Genomic DNA, 17,357 nt, shown 5'->3' on the forward strand with positions numbered 1-17,357 from the left:
TAATCTTTATAAGAATAAATCCTTGTGCTTTAACATTGCAAGTATAAATGAAGTCTGCCACCTTGTGGTGACTCTGCTACCTGCTCTGTGTTTTAGTTCTCAGGTTGAGAGCGAGGTTCAAGAGGAAATCCTGCAGGCCCCTCAGCCACGGCCAGTGCCCCCCATTCTCACGCCGTCACCGCCTTCGGCGTTCCCCACGGTGAGCGATGTGCGCCAGGAGAACGATCGCTACCACCCCAAACCTGTGATGCACCTACTGGCTTCGGAACATGAACCTGACCTCAACGAGAACTACAGTGGAGGCCCTCAGGGCGTGTCCACCATGCCTGCCTCTGTGCCTGCTCCTTCCCCTCCAGAGTCCAACAAACGTGCCCCTCTGAGTGTGGAGATCAAGAAAGTGCCCTTGCAGGAGGGACCACGGAGTTTTGAGAGCAGCAGCGCGTTGCAACGGACACATGCTTTTAAAGTGCGCACCAATAACAGCTCTCTGTCACAGGAATCGGAGAACCCGCCTCGCCCTGACCACTTGCCTCTGCGAGCCAACAAAGGGCAGGTGGTGTGGACGCGCTCTGCAAACCCCACACCTGTCTCCAGCCTTCCATCTGGCCCCACTCCTGAAGGTGTGAGTGCCCCCAGGACCGCTCTGAGCTTCACCAACCCGCTGCACTCCGACCACTCGGATCCAGAGCCTGAGGACGGAGAGGATTCCCTGCTCATTTCCCATCACGCCGATTCAAAGTCTAACGTGTCCACGGCCACTGGAAAAGTTTCAACAGCACCTCATGATGATAACATCCCCAGGAAGGTTACCTCAATGTCCATAGTTGGTGTATGCTCAAAGGCAGACGCAGAGACAGGTATGTCTGACTGCTAAACTGTGTGTTTGTGTGTGTGTGTGTGTGTGATGTGGGGGTCAGAATCTTGGGGGGGCAAATTCTCTGTAACTTTCTTCTGTTTCCATTGTTTTTCTTTGTTTGGCTCCTCTGGCAACTATGGGAATTACACAAGGTACGCACCTTTGTGCAATGCCATAAAGCCATCAACAATCAACGTATCTGAATTTTACAAGGTCCACATAAAAACCTAAATAGATCCCAAAAGTTTAAAAAGTTGTTTGCCAAAGAAATGTTCAGTTCCTGAGATGTGCTAACCATTAAACACTAACCAAATTAGTCTCAGAATAAATAAAATAGAAATAAGATGCATTTTTAACCAGCCGATTTTATCACAGCTGATAACTATCTCATGTGTGGGAGATGCATTTGAGGTCTTTTACCTCCTTCTGATGTTCATGAAACACATAAGTGCTGATAGAATCCAACACATCTCCTTGTCCTCCTTGCACTAAAATACAGAATTAAATGCTTTCTAAGATGTAGCACTTTTTCTTATATATATATATATAAAGATAATGTCCGTGTTGTTTCCGTCAGGACCAGATGGAACCATCAGGATCAGATCCGTTATCTCACGATGAAAACAGGCAAAGTCTCAATCACAAACCTGCTGCTTTTTGTGCATGCGGCGTCTTGTGACTGATCTTGGGGGGAGGGGGGTCGAGGTGAGCTGATCAGTATCGCCAAATTTAGGATGTTTTCTTTAAACAATTGCTCGATGCTTTATTCACTTGTTGGAACTTTCTGGAAACTTCGGACGGTATGGCTTGCACCGAAAGCTCTTTGTGTCGTAAACAAGCGCAATGCAGGAGATATTTAGTCTGCTCTAAATGGGCTACAGCTTTAACAACCAAGATGCGAGATGTTAAAACTGTAGCTTATGTTGTCACACTCCTTCAAAATTCAAACACATGCTAGCAGTATAGCCAGTATGTTTATAGCAATAATTAGCCGGTATGTTTATGGTCAGATCTAGAACCCTAAAGAAGAGAACCCAGGCTGTCGGATTGAGCCAGTCGTTTAAATCCATCTCACCAACGCTGGCTTCATTCAGCCAAGTGTTATATAGCAAAGATCAAACCTTCCACCCAAAATTAGCTTGCTGTCGGGTAAGAACCATATTGACATGAAGAATCCATTAGAAAATGGCAATCCGTGTAAAAAGAAAAAGAAAAAAAAGAAGGCAAGTGGCCTTTCAAGGATGTATGCAGAAAAATTAGTTCCATCTTTATTGGCTTCATTAATCACTTTATGGATTTAAATACAATAACATATCATAGCTGTGAGAGATCAGATTCTCCAGTCAGGTGACCGTTATAAATAATGTTCTAATAATGGAGTTTCCTTACAGAAATGACACAAAATAGTGCCATCTTCCGTTTCCAGCTAACATCGTGCCTTGAACCTCATCACAGATGCAGATCATTTAATTAAATAGAATTGTTTGGCGTTCACGAGCCTGAGCCGTATCCTCATCGCTGACACGCTAAAAGAGAAAGGTGTTGATGTTGATGAAGAGCTGCTCCGGAGATCTCTGCTCTTGTTATTCAGATCTTCTGACTGATTGACTGATTTGCTGTTGTGTGTATATTTGTGGATGGTAATCGAGTGCTCCGTGTAATCCAGAGCATGGGGCTGCTGAGCGTCTGTGGGCTTTTTACTTGCTTTTACTTGCTTGTTGGACACCAACTGTTCCTGCACCGCATCTGTGTTTTGTAATATTAAAAAAAAAGGCTTCTCTTTTCTCTATTTTCTGTGCATCAGAGTCAGATTTCGCAAGGTGTGATTTGGGGCTGACGTCGTATCGGTTTGACTGCATGTGCCATGGCTGTCTGTTTCTGGGCTGCTGATGAAATGACAGGAAGTCTCTGTTCATCCTCCAGTGATTACATCTTTGCTTTTATTGCATCCAGCTTGTCGAGTAGTGAACCTGTTTACTAGCTGATATTTGGAGACTTTGTGCTCTGAAATATTCAGGATATTAACCTTTAAATAAACAAAACTTAGACACCATTAAGGCTCAATTAACACTCGCTTTTTATTATTATTATTTTATATATTTTTTTCTTCAAATTCTGTATCTCCGAGGAAACATTGCCTGAATGGGTTAATTCTATATTTGTAAATATTTTTTTTGGCGTTGTGTTTGTTTTTATTTCTTTATTTTATTTTATCTTTGACATTTCATTTCACTTTTTTTTTATTGAAACCGTTTTATTAACATTTCTTGTCAACACTCCTCTCGCATCCTACTGAGGAAGCCGTGTCTCAGTGGCGAGATCCGGACACAGGATCGTCGTGCGAGTGACTTCACCCGTCACCAACCCTGACCCCTAACTTCTCCTTTAGTGGGAGACACAGTAACTGTGCAGCTCGGAATCTGAAAACGGTATTTGAAGATGAAATCAAATGGACCCAGAAATCTACACCGCCCCCTTGTGGTGATTTGTTTTTTAAAGCCTCCATTCAGGCAATGTATTTCCAGGGATACAAACATTCCATGTCGGATTTTCCAGGCTCTGATCATGGAATTCATTTTTATTTAATATAATCCAACAACCTCACGGTTGAGACGCCCTGTTTATGCAGCTGGGCTTTTTTTTTTTTCTCTAGGCCGGTTTTTGCTCCATGGCTGGGCTGCGTGTGGTTCTGCCAGACTCCCTTCCTTATCGCAAAGCACTCTAAAAGTGTGTGTGAGTGTGTGTGTGAGCTGTCGGTAACCGTGATCTTGTGTGCTCCAGACAGTGACGAGAGTGAAGACTTGCCTCCCCCTCTTCCTGAAAGAACCTTTGAGTCCTTCTTTTTGGCCACAGGTGCGTCCCAGCCATCTGCTTCCCTGTCCGGCCACACAAGGGCATCAGAAGCAGCCATGGATCCATTTTAACTCATGTTTGTGTTCATGTCAGGGCTTAAAGGGCAGGAAGTGGGGTAAATATTCAAGACTTTTATAAATAGAGTGTTTTCCCGTTTCTGTTCTGTGAATTTAAGTATCACTGTGAATTATACGATTTACTGTTTATTCAAAGTTGCTTTTGGTGATTATTTGTGGTGAGTTGCATTATTGATCATTTATAATTATAATACACATGTTCTACTAATTTATTACTAAATTGAGCTTTAGTTTTTTTCTCTTTTTTGACATGTGGGCATAAGGGTGGCTTCAGTTATGCTGGAACAGATCATTTATGGACTATTATTATTTGTGTGTGTGTGTTGGCATAAACTCCAACTTTCTGATGATCCTGTAAAACTGATTGTTATTGCTGTGTCTGGTAGGAAATGTTTCTGTTAAACGTCATCATTTCCCATCATAAATGAGAGAGAGAAAGTGTCTACAACAAGAGACAGACAGACAGATGGGGAGGGAGACAGTCAGACAGACAGAGAGGGAGACAGTCAGACAGGGAGGGAGACGGTCAGACAGACAGAGAGGGAGACGGTCAGACAGACAGAGAGGGAGACGGTCAGACAGACAGAGAGGGAGACGGTCAGACAGACAGAGAGGGAGACGGTCAGACAGACAGAGAGGGAGACGGTCAGACAGACAGAGAGGGAGACGGTCAGACAGACAGAGAGGGAGGACGGTCAGACAGACAGAGAGGGAGGCCGGCACACGGACGGACAGGTAGGGAGGCCGGCAGACAGAGAGAGATACTGATAAACAGAGAGGAGACAGTGAGAGAGAGAAAGTCAGAGAGAGACAGACAGGCAGACAGTTAGAGAGACAGAGAGAGAGAGAGAGACAGGCAGAAAGAGAAGGTAAGAGAGAAGTGGCTGAGAGAAATACAGATGAAGAGAGCGAGAGAGAGGAAAAACTATTAAAGTGAATGACTAGTATAATGTGTAGAAACTTAGTGGAATGTCAGCTGTGTTCCTGCTGCACAGATCATCACAGTGTGCATTTGTTCTCTTATTAATTGGAAGCTTGTAAAAGATGAATCTCATGATTAAACCTTGTTGTGGAATTTGTTTCACTTCCTACTTGTTTAATGGAGACTCACAATATCTGACTAGTGACTAACAGGAGTTCTCATGTTGGGTATGAGTTCAGTCAGAGGAGTCTCTTACCTGGGCTAAAGGGCACCGACGCTCGGCCTGAAGTCCTAAACCCTAAAGTCCTAATAACAATATTGTTCAGACGTCAGCAGGTTTGTAATGCCTGAACGCTTGGTGACGTTTTGAACCCTGTCTGTGTTTCCTGTGGAGTCATTTCTTCTGCTGCGGTGTTGTGGATGATTTTTCTTTGATGTAACGTAATAACTTTTAAGTTAAAGACTTTCTCCTACAAGAGACTGTACACTTAAATTCTAACCTGATTCATTCTTAAAGAGTTTGAAGGCAATTTAAATGAAGGAAATTCACAGTAAATAGCTTCAGCTTGATTGATATTTTCAGTTTAAAATATGTTGTTCCCTCCTAGTGAATGGTTATAGATGCTTCACAAGGTTGGAGTTAGCTCCGAGTCCTGTTATTCAGTCAGTAATGCCTCACATTATATAATGACCATGAAAACCATGATGATCTGATCGTGTATGATCATAAGCCTGCCTTCTCTTCTTCTCACCTTCTGCTCCAGATCTAGCGGATGTGAAGGTGGAGCTGAATGAAAGTACAGGAGCTTTAGGAGATGCCTCCCTCCAGGTAGGTCTTATAAATATACCATCGATTCTGTTTAGATTTAGTGTAACACTATTAAATATCTCTTTGTTTTAACCTTACAGAGAGAAGCAAATACACAAACAAAACCCCAGTCAGGTATGTGTAACGTCTACATATAGCATGCACGTGCGCACGCACACACACACACACACACACACACTCACACTCTGGCACTACGATAGTCCTGCACTCCTGCACTTAATCCTATATATATAGTGTATATGTGTGTGTGTACATATATATATATAAATATAAAATTTGTGTTAAAAAAAAAAAAACGAGTTTTTAACTGCTTTCTGTATCATTCTTTATCAGAAAGAGGGCAGGAGAACGGAAAGCACACCAACACAGGAGCCATCAACAAAGCAGACGTGAGACCAGAGTCTGAGACGGTTTCACAGATAGGTGAGTGGATCTGATGCCTTCACATTTGTTACATTTACGGCTGGATTTATCATCAGAGTGACTTCTGTTTATCTCATTTATACAATGGAGCAAATGAGGGTTGATCTGTGACTCTCCCACTACCAGCTTTTACAGCCAAATGGGGTGAATGTCTGTCTGTCTGTCTGTCTGTGTGTCACACTCTGTCTCTCCTACACCAGAGAGTGACACACACAGGCAGACAGAGTGTGACGGACACACAGGCAGACAGAGTGTGACGGACACACAGGCAGACAGAGTGTGACGGACACACAGGCAGACAGAGTGTGACGGACACACAGGCAGACAGAGTGTGACGGACACACAGGCAGACAGAGTGTGACGGACACACAGGCAGACAGAGTGTGACGGACACACAGGCAGACAGAGTGTGACGGACACACAGGCAGACAGAGTGTGACGGACACACAGGCAGACAGAGTGTGACGGACACACAGGCAGACAGAGTGTGACGGACACACAGGCAGACAGAGTGTGACGGACACACAGGCAGACAGAGTGTGACGGACACACAGGCAGACAGAGTGTGACGGACACACAGGCAGACAGAGTGTGACGGACACACAGGCAGACAGAGTGTGACGGACACACAGGCAGACAGAGTGTGACGGACACACAGGCAGACAGAGTGTGACGGACACACAGGCAGACAGAGTGTGACGGACACACAGGCAGACAGAGTGTGACGGACACACAGGCAGACAGAGTGTGACGGACACACAGGCAGACAGAGTGTGACGGACACACAGGCAGACAGAGTGTGACGGACACACAGGCAGACAGAGTGTGACGGACACACAGGCAGACAGAGTGTGACGGACACACAGGCAGACAGAGTGTGACGGACACACAGGCAGACAGAGTGTGACGGACACACAGGCAGACAGAGTGTGACGGACACACAGGCAGACAGAGTGTGACGGACACACAGGCAGACAGAGTGTGACGGACACACAGGCAGACAGAGTGTGACGGACACACAGGCAGACAGAGTGTGACGGACACACAGGCAGACAGAGTGTGACGGACACACAGGCAGACAGAGTGTGACGGACACACAGGCAGACAGAGTGTGACGGACACACAGGCAGACAGAGTGTGACGGACACACAGGCAGACAGAGTGTGACGGACACACAGGCAGACAGAGTGTGACGGACACACAGGCAGACAGAGTGTGACGGACACACAGGCAGACAGAGTGTGACGGACACACAGGCAGACAGAGTGTGACGGACACACAGGCAGACAGAGTGTGACGGACACACAGGCAGACAGAGTGTGACGGACACACAGGCAGACAGAGTGTGACGGACACACAGGCAGACAGAGTGTGACGGACACACAGGCAGACAGAGTGTGACGGACACACAGGCAGACAGAGTGTGACGGACACACAGGCAGACAGAGTGTGACGGACACACAGGCAGACAGAGTGTGACGGACACGCACACACAGGCAGACAGAGTGTGACGGACACGCACACACAGGCAGACAGAGTGTGACGGACACGCACACACAGGCAGACAGAGTGTGACGGACACGCACACACAGGCAGACAGAGTGTGACGGACACGCACACACAGGCAGACAGAGTGTGACGGACACGCACACACAGGCAGACAGAGTGTGACGGACACGCACACACAGGCAGACAGAGTGTGACGGACACGCACACACAGGCAGACAGAGTGTGACGGACACGCACACACAGAGTGACACGCACACACAGAGTGACACACACACACAGAGTGACACACACACACAGAGTGACACACACACACAGAGTGACACACACACACAGAGTGACACACACACACAGAGTGACACACACACACAGAGTGACACACACACACAGAGTGACAGGCAGAGTAACTAGCTGGCAGGCAGACAGACAGACAGAGAGTGACAGGCAGACAGGCAGACAGACAGACAGAGAGTGACAGGCAGGCAGAGAGTGACAGGCAGGCAGACAGACAGAGAGTGACAGGCAGGCAGACAGACAATGACAGGCAGGCAGACAGACAATGACAGGCAGGCAGACAGACAATGACAGGCAGGCAGACAGACAATGACAGGCAGGCAGACAGACAATGACAGGCAGGCAGACAGACAATGACAGGCAGGCAGACAGACAGAGAGTGACAGGCAGGCAGGCAGACAGAGAGTGACAGGCAGACAGAGAGTGACAGGCAGGCAGGCAGACAGAGAGTGACAGACAGACAGGCAGACAGAGAGAGTTACAGGCAGGCAGGCAGACAGAGACAGGCAGACAGACAGACAGAGTGTGACAGGCAGACAGAGAGAGTGACAGGCAGGCAGACAGAGAGAGTTACAGGCAGGCAGACAGACAGAGACAGGCAGACAGACAGACAGAGACAGACAGACAGAGTGACAGGCAGACAGACAGGCAGAGAGTGACAGGCAGACGGACAGACAGAGAGACACACGCAGACAGACAGACAGAGAGAGACAGGCAGGCAGACAGACAGAGACAGGCAGACAGAGACAGACAGACAGAGACAGACAGAGTTACAGGCAGATAGACAGGCAGAGAGTGACAGGCAGACGGACAGACAGAGAGTGACAGGCAGACGGACAGACAGAGAGACACACGCAGACAGACAGACAGAGAGAGACAGGCAGGCAGACAGACAGAGACAGGCAGACAGAGACAGACAGACAGAGACAGACAGACAGAGTTACAGGCAGATAGACAGGCAGACAGAGTTACAGGCAGATAGACAGGCAGAGAGTGACAGGCAGACGGACAGACAGAGAGTGACAGGCAGACGGACAGGCAGACGGACAGACAGAGAGTGACAGGCAGACGGACAGACAGAGAGTGACAGGCAGACAGACACAGACAGACAGACAGACAGAGAGTGACAGGCAGACAGACAGACAGAGAGTGACAGGCAGGCAGACAGACAGAGAGTGACAGGCAGGCAGACAGACAGAGAGTGACACACAGACAGACAGAGAGTGACACACAGACAGACAGACAGACAGACAGAGAGTGACAGGCAGACAGACAGACAGAGAGTGACACACAGACAGACAGAGAGTGACACACAGACAGACAGACAGAGAGTGACACACAGACAGACAGACAGAGAGTGACACACAGACAGACAGACAGAGAGTGACACACAGACAGACAGACAGAGAGTGACACACAGACAGACAGACAGAGAGTGACAGACAGGCAGACAGTGACACACAGACAGACAGGCAGACAGTGACACACAGACAGAGAGTGACAGGCAGACAGACAGACAGAGAGTGACAGGCAGACAGACAGACAGAGAGTGACAGGCAGACGGACAGACAGAGAGTGACAGGCAGACGGACAGACAGAGAGTGACAGGCAGACGGACAGACAGAGAGTGACAGGCAGACGGACAGACAGAGAGTGACAGGCAGACGGACAGACAGAGAGTGACAGGCAGACGGACAGACAGAGAGTGACAGGCAGACGGACAGACAGAGAGTGACAGGCAGACGGACAGACAGAGAGTGACAGGCAGACGGACAGACAGAGAGTGACAGGCAGACGGACAGACAGAGAGTGACAGGCAGACGGACAGACAGAGAGTGACAGGCAGACGGACAGACAGAGAGTGACAGGCAGACGGACAGACAGAGAGTGACAGGCAGACGGACAGACAGAGAGTGACAGGCAGACGGACAGACAGAGAGTGACAGGCAGACGGACAGACAGAGAGTGACAGGCAGACGGACAGACAGAGAGTGACAGGCAGACGGACAGACAGAGAGTGACAGGCAGACGGACAGACAGAGAGTGACACACAGACAGACAGACAGAGAGTGACACACAGACAGACAGACAGAGAGTGACACACAGACAGACAGACAGAGAGTGACACACAGACAGACAGGCAGACAGTGACACACAGACAGACAGGCAGACAGTGACACACAGACAGAGAGTGACAGGCAGACGGACAGACAGAGAGTGACAGGCAGACGGACAGACAGAGAGTGACAGGCAGACGGACAGACAGAGAGTGACACACAGACAGACAGACAGAGAGTGACACACAGACAGACAGACAGAGAGTGACAGGCAGACAGGCAGAGAGTGACAGGCAGGCAGACAGAGAGTGACAGGCAGACAGACAGGCAGACAGTGACACACAGACAGACAGGCAGACAGTGACACACAGACAGAGAGTGACAGGCAGACGGACAGACAGAGAGTGACAGGCAGACGGACAGACAGAGAGTGACACACAGACAGACAGAGAGTGACACACAGACAGACAGACAGAGAGTGACACACAGACAGACAGACAGAGAGTGACACACAGACAGACAGGCAGACAGTGACACACAGACAGACAGGCAGACAGTGACACACAGACAGAGAGTGACAGGCAGACGGACAGACAGAGAGTGACAGGCAGACAGACAGACAGAGAGTGACAGGCAGGCAGACAGACAGAGAGTGACAGGCAGGCAGACAGACAGAGAGTGACAGGCAGGCAGACAGACAGAGAGTGACAGGCAGACAGACAGAGAGTGACAGGCAGGCAGACAGACAGAGAGTGACAGGCAGACAGACAGACAGAGAGTGACAGGCAGACAGACAGACAGAGAGTGACAGGCAGACAGACAGACAGAGAGTGACAGGCAGACAGACAGGCAGAGAGTGACAGGCAGACAGACAGAGAGTGACAGGCAGACAGACAGAGAGTGACAGGCAGACAGACAGAGTGACAGACAGACAGACAGACAGACAGAGTGACAGGCAGACAGACAGACAGAGTGACAGGCAGACAGACAGACAGACAGAGTGACAGACAGACAGACAGACAGAGTGACAGGCAGACAGACAGAGTGACAGGCAGACAGACAGACAGAGAGTGACAGGCAGGCAGGCAGACAGAGAGTGACAGGCAGGCAGGCAGACAGAGAGTGACAGGCAGACAGACAGACAGAGAGTGACAGGCAGACAGACAGACAGAGAGTGACAGACAGACAGAGAGTGACAGGCAGGCAGGCAGACAGAGAGTGACAGACAGACAGGCAGACAGAGAGAGTTACAGGCAGACAGACAGAGAGTGACAGGCAGGCAGACATTCAGAGAGTGACAGGCAGGCAGACAGACAGAGAGTGACAGGCAGACGGACAGACAGAGAGTGACAGGCAGGCAGACAGACAGACAGAGAGTGACAGGCAGGCAGACAGACAGACAGAGAGTGACAGGCAGACAGACAGACAGAGAGTGACAGGCAGACAGACATTCAGAGAGTGACAGGCAGACGGACAGACAGAGAGTGACAGGCAGACGGACAGACAGAGAGTGACAGGCAGACAGACATTCAGAGAGTGACAGGCAGACGGACAGACAGAGAGTGACAGGCAGACGGACAGACAGAGAGTGACAGGCAGGGTAACTAACAGACAGACAGAGAGTGACAGGCAGGGTAACTAACAGACAGACAGAGAGTGACAGGCAGGGTAACTAACAGACAGACAGAGAGTGACAGGCAGACAGACAGACAGAGTGTGACAGACAGGAAGACAGACAGACAGAGAGTGACAGGCGGAGTAACTAACAGACAGACAGGCAGAGTAACTAACAGACAGGCAGACAGAGTAACTAACAGACAGGCAGGCAGAGTAACTAACAGACAGGCAGGCAGAGTAACTAACAGACAGACAGGCAGAGTAACTAACAGACAGACAGGCAGAGTAACTAACAGACAGACAGGCAGAGTAACTAACAGACAGACAGGCAGAGTAACTAACAGACAGACAGGCAGAGTAACTAACAGACAGGCAGGCAGAGTAACTAACAGACAGGCAGGCAGAGCAACTGACAGACAGGCAGGCAGAGTAACTGACAGACAGGCAGGCAGAGTAACTGACAGACAGGCAGGCAGAGTAACTGACAGACAGGCAGACAGACAAGGGGAGGTAGACAGACAGACAAGGGGAGGTAGACAGACAGACAAGGGGAGGTAGACAGACAGACAAGGGGAGGTAGACAGACAGACAAGGGGAGGTAGACAGACAGACAAGGGGAGGTAGACAGACAGACAAGGGGAGGTAGACAGACAGACAAGGGGAGGTAGACAGACAGACAAGGGGAGGTAGACAGACAGACAAGGGGAGGTAGACAGACAGACAAGGGGAGGTAGACAGACAGACAAGGGGAGGTAGACAGACAGACAAGGGGAGGTAGACAGACAGACAAGGGGAGGTAGACAGACAGACAAGGGGAGGTAGACAGACAGACAAGGGGAGGTAGACAGACAGACAAGGGGAGGTAGACAGACAGACAAGGGGAGGTAGACAGACAGACAAGGGGAGGTAGACAGACAGACAAGGGGAGGTAGACAGACAGACAAGGGGAGGTAGACAGACAGACAAGGGGAGGTAGACAGACAGACAAGGGGAGGTAGACAGACAGACAAGGGGAGGTAGACAGACAGACAAGGGGAGGTAGACAGACAGACAAGGGGAGGTAGACAGACAGACAAGGGGAGGTAGACAGACAGACAAGGGGAGGTAGACAGACAGACAAGGGGAGGTAGAGACAGCGATCCACTTCTTAACCACTAACTGTCCTAACTGGGAAAATATGAAAACAATTTTTACAAGTTTGAAATGATTTGTTCTGCCTTTATTAAACTGGAGATCTACACAAAACTACAATATTTGCTTGGAGAAAAAAGAGAAACTGCATTTCTTTAGCAGCTTTGTAGATTCATACCTGTCACAACAAGAGGGAGTCGAGTCGACCAATCGGTAATGTGCACAAGGATCCACACCTCGCTTATGCCTACAGATTTTTGAGCTTTTATTTTGCTTTCCTTTTAGTTGTTGGTTTATTTATTTTTGTTGATCTTATAATTTAGTTTTCATTCCTTGCCATTTTAAATGCTTTGGCAATACAATACATGGAAGAGAGAGAGAGAGAGAGAGAGAGAGAGAGAGGGAGACAGACACAGAGAGCGAGAGAGACAGAGCAGACGTTAGGTTTGGCAAAATCTGCTGGTGTTTTCTTGAATAGAAAGAAGGCACCACTTAGCTCAGGAACACCAAAAGACCTGAGAGACCACAGAACACTACAGTGGATGACATGTTTGACGTTTTGTTACTAGAAGGACAAATTTTAACACAAAGGGCCAAAAGTGTCATTAATCTATCCAAGGAGCAGTGTAGGAACACGTCCAGTGAGATGTTAAAATTATTAGTATTTTTTCCTCAACAAATTTACTGAAGGCTTTATTTCTGTCTCTGACACAGTTTAGCATTGATCCTAACACACGGTCAGGTTCCTGATGTTGTAGAGCTCCTCAGTGTGAGATGACTGTGTACATAAATATAAGATTAAATACATCACTAAGTGTATGTGAAAGTGACATGAATCGATTCAGTCGGACTGGGCTTTCCAATGGGGTATTCACTTTGAACGGCATATCCTGGGATGGAAGAAGTTGTTCTTGTTAGGAAGCATCTGGGCCACTGCACATTATAACACATGAAGGGACACGGTAGTGGGTAAACGGGTCATTCCTATTTATAAAACCTGCAACCCTGCACAATGCTCAAGGACAGTTTCTGCTGTTTACTTAAGCTCCTAAATGTCTTACCATCGTTTCCTTTCTCTGCTTTACTCTACTCTGCTCAGCAGGATTCGGGAACCGCTGCACACATCCCAAAGGCCCAAGAAACCCTCCGTCTGAGTGGACATGATCAAAGCCCTTCGACACTTGACCCTACTTGCACCGTCACAACACAGCTTTAATATCACCGCTCTCCTGGTCCTCGAAGTGTTATTGGAGAAAGAGTATCAAAGCCTGTCTCTCCAAATATGCACCATGATTAGTGTCCAGAACAATCAGACTGTGGTTAAGATAATCTTCCATGCTGTGGTCACACGCTCTCCTGGTGCTGTAGGGGTGCTGACCACCAGGGGCTCGCTACAATGGTGCTACGCTTTCTCCTCACTGGGAACGCAATCTTGGCTTATTTCCCTCTAGCAAAAAACAAAGCCGGATTGGACAAAAGCCCAAAAAGCAGTATGCATCGCTGACCCGGAAATCAGTCATCTCTCTTTCTATAGGTTTTGATTTCTATGACAATTCAGTAAGATATATATACATATATATAAAATCACACCTGTAGGGACTGAGAACTACTGTCTGTCTGTCTGTCTGTCTGTTCATTTATATTTAGCTTTTTTTCCTGTTAACTCCTTGATAGCCCAATATGCTGTTTTATAGATGTACAAAATGTGCTATTGCTGAATATTCTTATTAACAGAAGATGTAAGAAGTCTGTGCATGATGCCCCATGTGCTGTTACCTGTAAATTATTTGCTCCTGTCATCACAAGCCCCTCCCCTTTCCATTTTCAGTGTTTGGAGTTCGTTTTTCCAAAAGTTAGCTGTTTTATTGGCTATTTCCTGAGATATCACGGGCTCAAGATTGTAATAATGCTTTTTTGTAAATTGTATTTCAAAGGTTATTTTTGTAAATGCTCTCTTAACAACCCCCCCAACCCCTAATCCCCATATCACTGGCCTCCGAGCCTCACTGTGCCTTTTTGCATGCCCCCCCCCCTTGTGTGCGAGTGAGGGTGTGTGCGAGTGCGTGAGGGTGTGTGCGAGTGCGTGAGGGTGTGTGCGAGTGCGTGAGTGTGCGCGAGAGCGTGCGAGTGCGTGCGTGCGTGTGCGTGTGTGTGTGTGTGTGTGTCTTGCATTGCTTTCAAGCCTCTGGGATCCTTCTCAACAACCCTGTTAGTATGTTGCATAAATCAATCAATTTCTCAGTAAAAAAAAAGGACACCAAGAGGGAAGTCGTCTGCCTTATTTGTCACTAATAACTGATGGGTGTAAAAAGGACAGTTACTATCATCTTTACAGTGCTTCCACAATAAACAAAGAACGGTACTTATTTGCCGATGGGTTTTCTCTCAAACTCAACAAACTTACAACAGCTCTGAACACCACATAAACGTCTGTAAGAACTGGGTGATAACAGTGGAATTCAGTATAAGAACTAAAAGAACCATTAGAGATATTTTGCTGCTTGCAGAACCTGTGTGTGTCCACACAGGAAGTGCAGTTTTAATTAGATGATCTCTGATCCACTGGGTTACTTTTATAGGGCAAGCTTCAATAGTTTCATACATGTAGATATACAGTACAGGTGTTCTCTGGTTTTGTTACCACTCTAAAAACAAGAAAAGGTGAATATATAGAAAGGAAAAACAACTAATTACAGCAACATGAAGCAAACTGTGGGGGTAAAAGCACTCATGATCATCATAATAATAATAGTAATAATATTCAGTGACCAGGATCAATAAAATCAGAACATTTCATGACAGTGATTCATTTCTAACACTGATTTGTCTGTTGAAATCTGATTGGCTGATGGTAGCCATGATCCATTCAGAAAGAATCCACTTCTGATTCTTGGAGTTGGTGGTTTTTTTTTGTTTTTTTTTTTTGAGAAAATTATATTTAAACAGAACAACTCCACTGGAAAATCAAGTTTTCTGTAACTGCTGTTGGGGTTCTTTAATCTGCACCAGCTTGAGGATCAACACTGAAAAATGTAAGGTGATACAGTGAGATTGGGTTCATGAGGCATGATCCACATTAACACACACACAGAGAGGGGGAAAAATTTGATTCCCTGCTGATTTTGTATGTTTGCTCAAGGACAAATAAAAGATCACTATAATCACTTTTAAAATAAACCTACCATTAAAATTAGAGACAGAATAACAAAAAAAATCCAGAAAAAACATTTGAAAAAAGTTATAAATTGATTTGCATTTTAATGAGTGAAATAAGTATTTGATTCCCTATCAATCAGCAAGATTTCTGGCTATCCAAGAATGTCAGGGACAAGACTGTAGACCTACACAAGGCTGGAATGGGCTACAAAACCATCGCCAAGCAGTGTGTTGAGAAGGTGACAACAGCTGGTGCGATTATGTGCAAATGGAAGAGAAATAAAATAACTGTCAATCTCCCTTGGTCTGGGGCTCCATTCAAGATCTCACCTCGTGGAGTTTCAATGAGCATGAGCGCGGTGAGGAATCAACCCAGAACTACATTGGAGGCTTTTGTCAAGGATCTCAAGGAAGCTGGGCCCAAACTTACCAAGAAAACAATTGGTAACACACTATGCCATGAGGGACTGAAATCCTGCAGCTTTGGCAAGGTCCTCCTGCTCAAGAAAGCACATGTACAGGCCCATCTGAAGGTTGCCAATGGACATCTGAACAATTCAGAGGAGAAATGGGTGAAAGTGTTGTGGTCAGATGAGACCAAATTCAAGCTCTTTGGCACCAACTCAACTCACCATGTTTGGAAGATGAATGCTGCCTACAGGGCTGTCAAGTGTCACACATTGAAAGAGACAGTCACGCATTTTGGTATTTTCTCCCGCTCTCCCACCACACTTTTTACTATTTATCATATATTTGATAAGCTGCACCGCTGTCTCTATGGAACCGGGCAGGAATCAAGCGCGTCACCCCTGGAGTTCTTAGTCGAGTCTGACATAAGCTAATTAAAAAAAAGAAGCTACACATTAGCCAAGCAGATAATAGCACTATCTGGGTAAGATTTAATGCAACAACCAATGAAAAAAAATTCATTAGAGAGGGTATTTTTGATGGTCGGTTTGAATAAAACCTCAACATGAAACAGTTTGTCTCTGGACAGGACATTGTCCTCAATCATGAGCCTAAAAATGGCTGGGCTTGAGCCAAACTGTTTTATATGGGAGCAACATTACAAATGATAAAGGAGTCCAAAGGCAACAAACACTTACAATAAACAACACAAGTCATAATCTCAATCTCTCTCTCTCTCTCTCTCTCTCTCTCACACACACACACACACATATTAATAAATGGAAATTGAACAAATAATTTGTATTTGGTTAAAATGTGGTCAGTGATCCAAGTGAAACATTTTTTTTTTTTTTTTTTGTGGGGGGTTTGCTGTGGGGTTGGAAATGTCACTCTTGCCTGTCTTCAAAACTTGAGAGCCCTGTGCCTATGACCCCAAGAACACCATCTCCACCAAAAATTATGCTTTGGGGTGTTTTTAAAGGGGACAGGACAACTTCCCCGCAAACACAGGGCCATGTGGGTTTGGATTTTGTTTTCCCTTATTAATAAAAACCTCCATTTAAAAATGCATGTTGTGTTTACTTGTGTTATCTTTGACTAATATTTAAATTTGTTTGATGATCTGAATATATATATATGCGTGTGTGTGTGCGTATATATATATATATATATATATATATATATATATATATATATATATATATAGTGAGGTGAGATGACTTTTATT

The 17,357-nt window shown here is 46.7% G+C and overlaps 1 protein-coding gene across 4 annotated transcripts in view; it reads left to right on the forward strand.

The window, feature by feature from the left end:
- ptpn12 (protein tyrosine phosphatase non-receptor type 12) overlaps positions 1 to 14,828 on the forward strand; it is a 56,015-nt gene extending 41,187 nt beyond the window's left edge. The window contains exons 13-18 of one of the 4 annotated variants that reach the window (XM_027163798.2): positions 97 to 857; positions 3,638 to 3,709; positions 5,473 to 5,537; positions 5,618 to 5,651; positions 5,871 to 5,960; positions 13,665 to 14,828. In XM_027163798.2, the coding sequence (XP_027019599.2) occupies positions 97 to 857; positions 3,638 to 3,709; positions 5,473 to 5,537; positions 5,618 to 5,651; positions 5,871 to 5,960; positions 13,665 to 13,729 (1,087 nt within the window). In that variant the 3' untranslated portion in view covers positions 13,730 to 14,828. Of the gene's footprint in view, positions 1 to 96; positions 858 to 3,637; positions 3,825 to 5,472; positions 5,538 to 5,617; positions 5,652 to 5,870; positions 5,961 to 13,664 lie in introns of those variants that run through there. The other 3 variants (XM_027163799.2, XM_027163800.2, XR_003443226.2) reach the window with 3 other exon arrangements.
- Positions 14,829 to 17,357: the final 2,529 nt, after the last annotated feature.

Source organism: Tachysurus fulvidraco, chromosome 10 (assembly GCF_022655615.1).
Source record: "Tachysurus fulvidraco isolate hzauxx_2018 chromosome 10, HZAU_PFXX_2.0, whole genome shotgun sequence".
Classification (NCBI taxonomy): domain Eukaryota; kingdom Metazoa; phylum Chordata; class Actinopteri; order Siluriformes; family Bagridae; genus Tachysurus; species Tachysurus fulvidraco.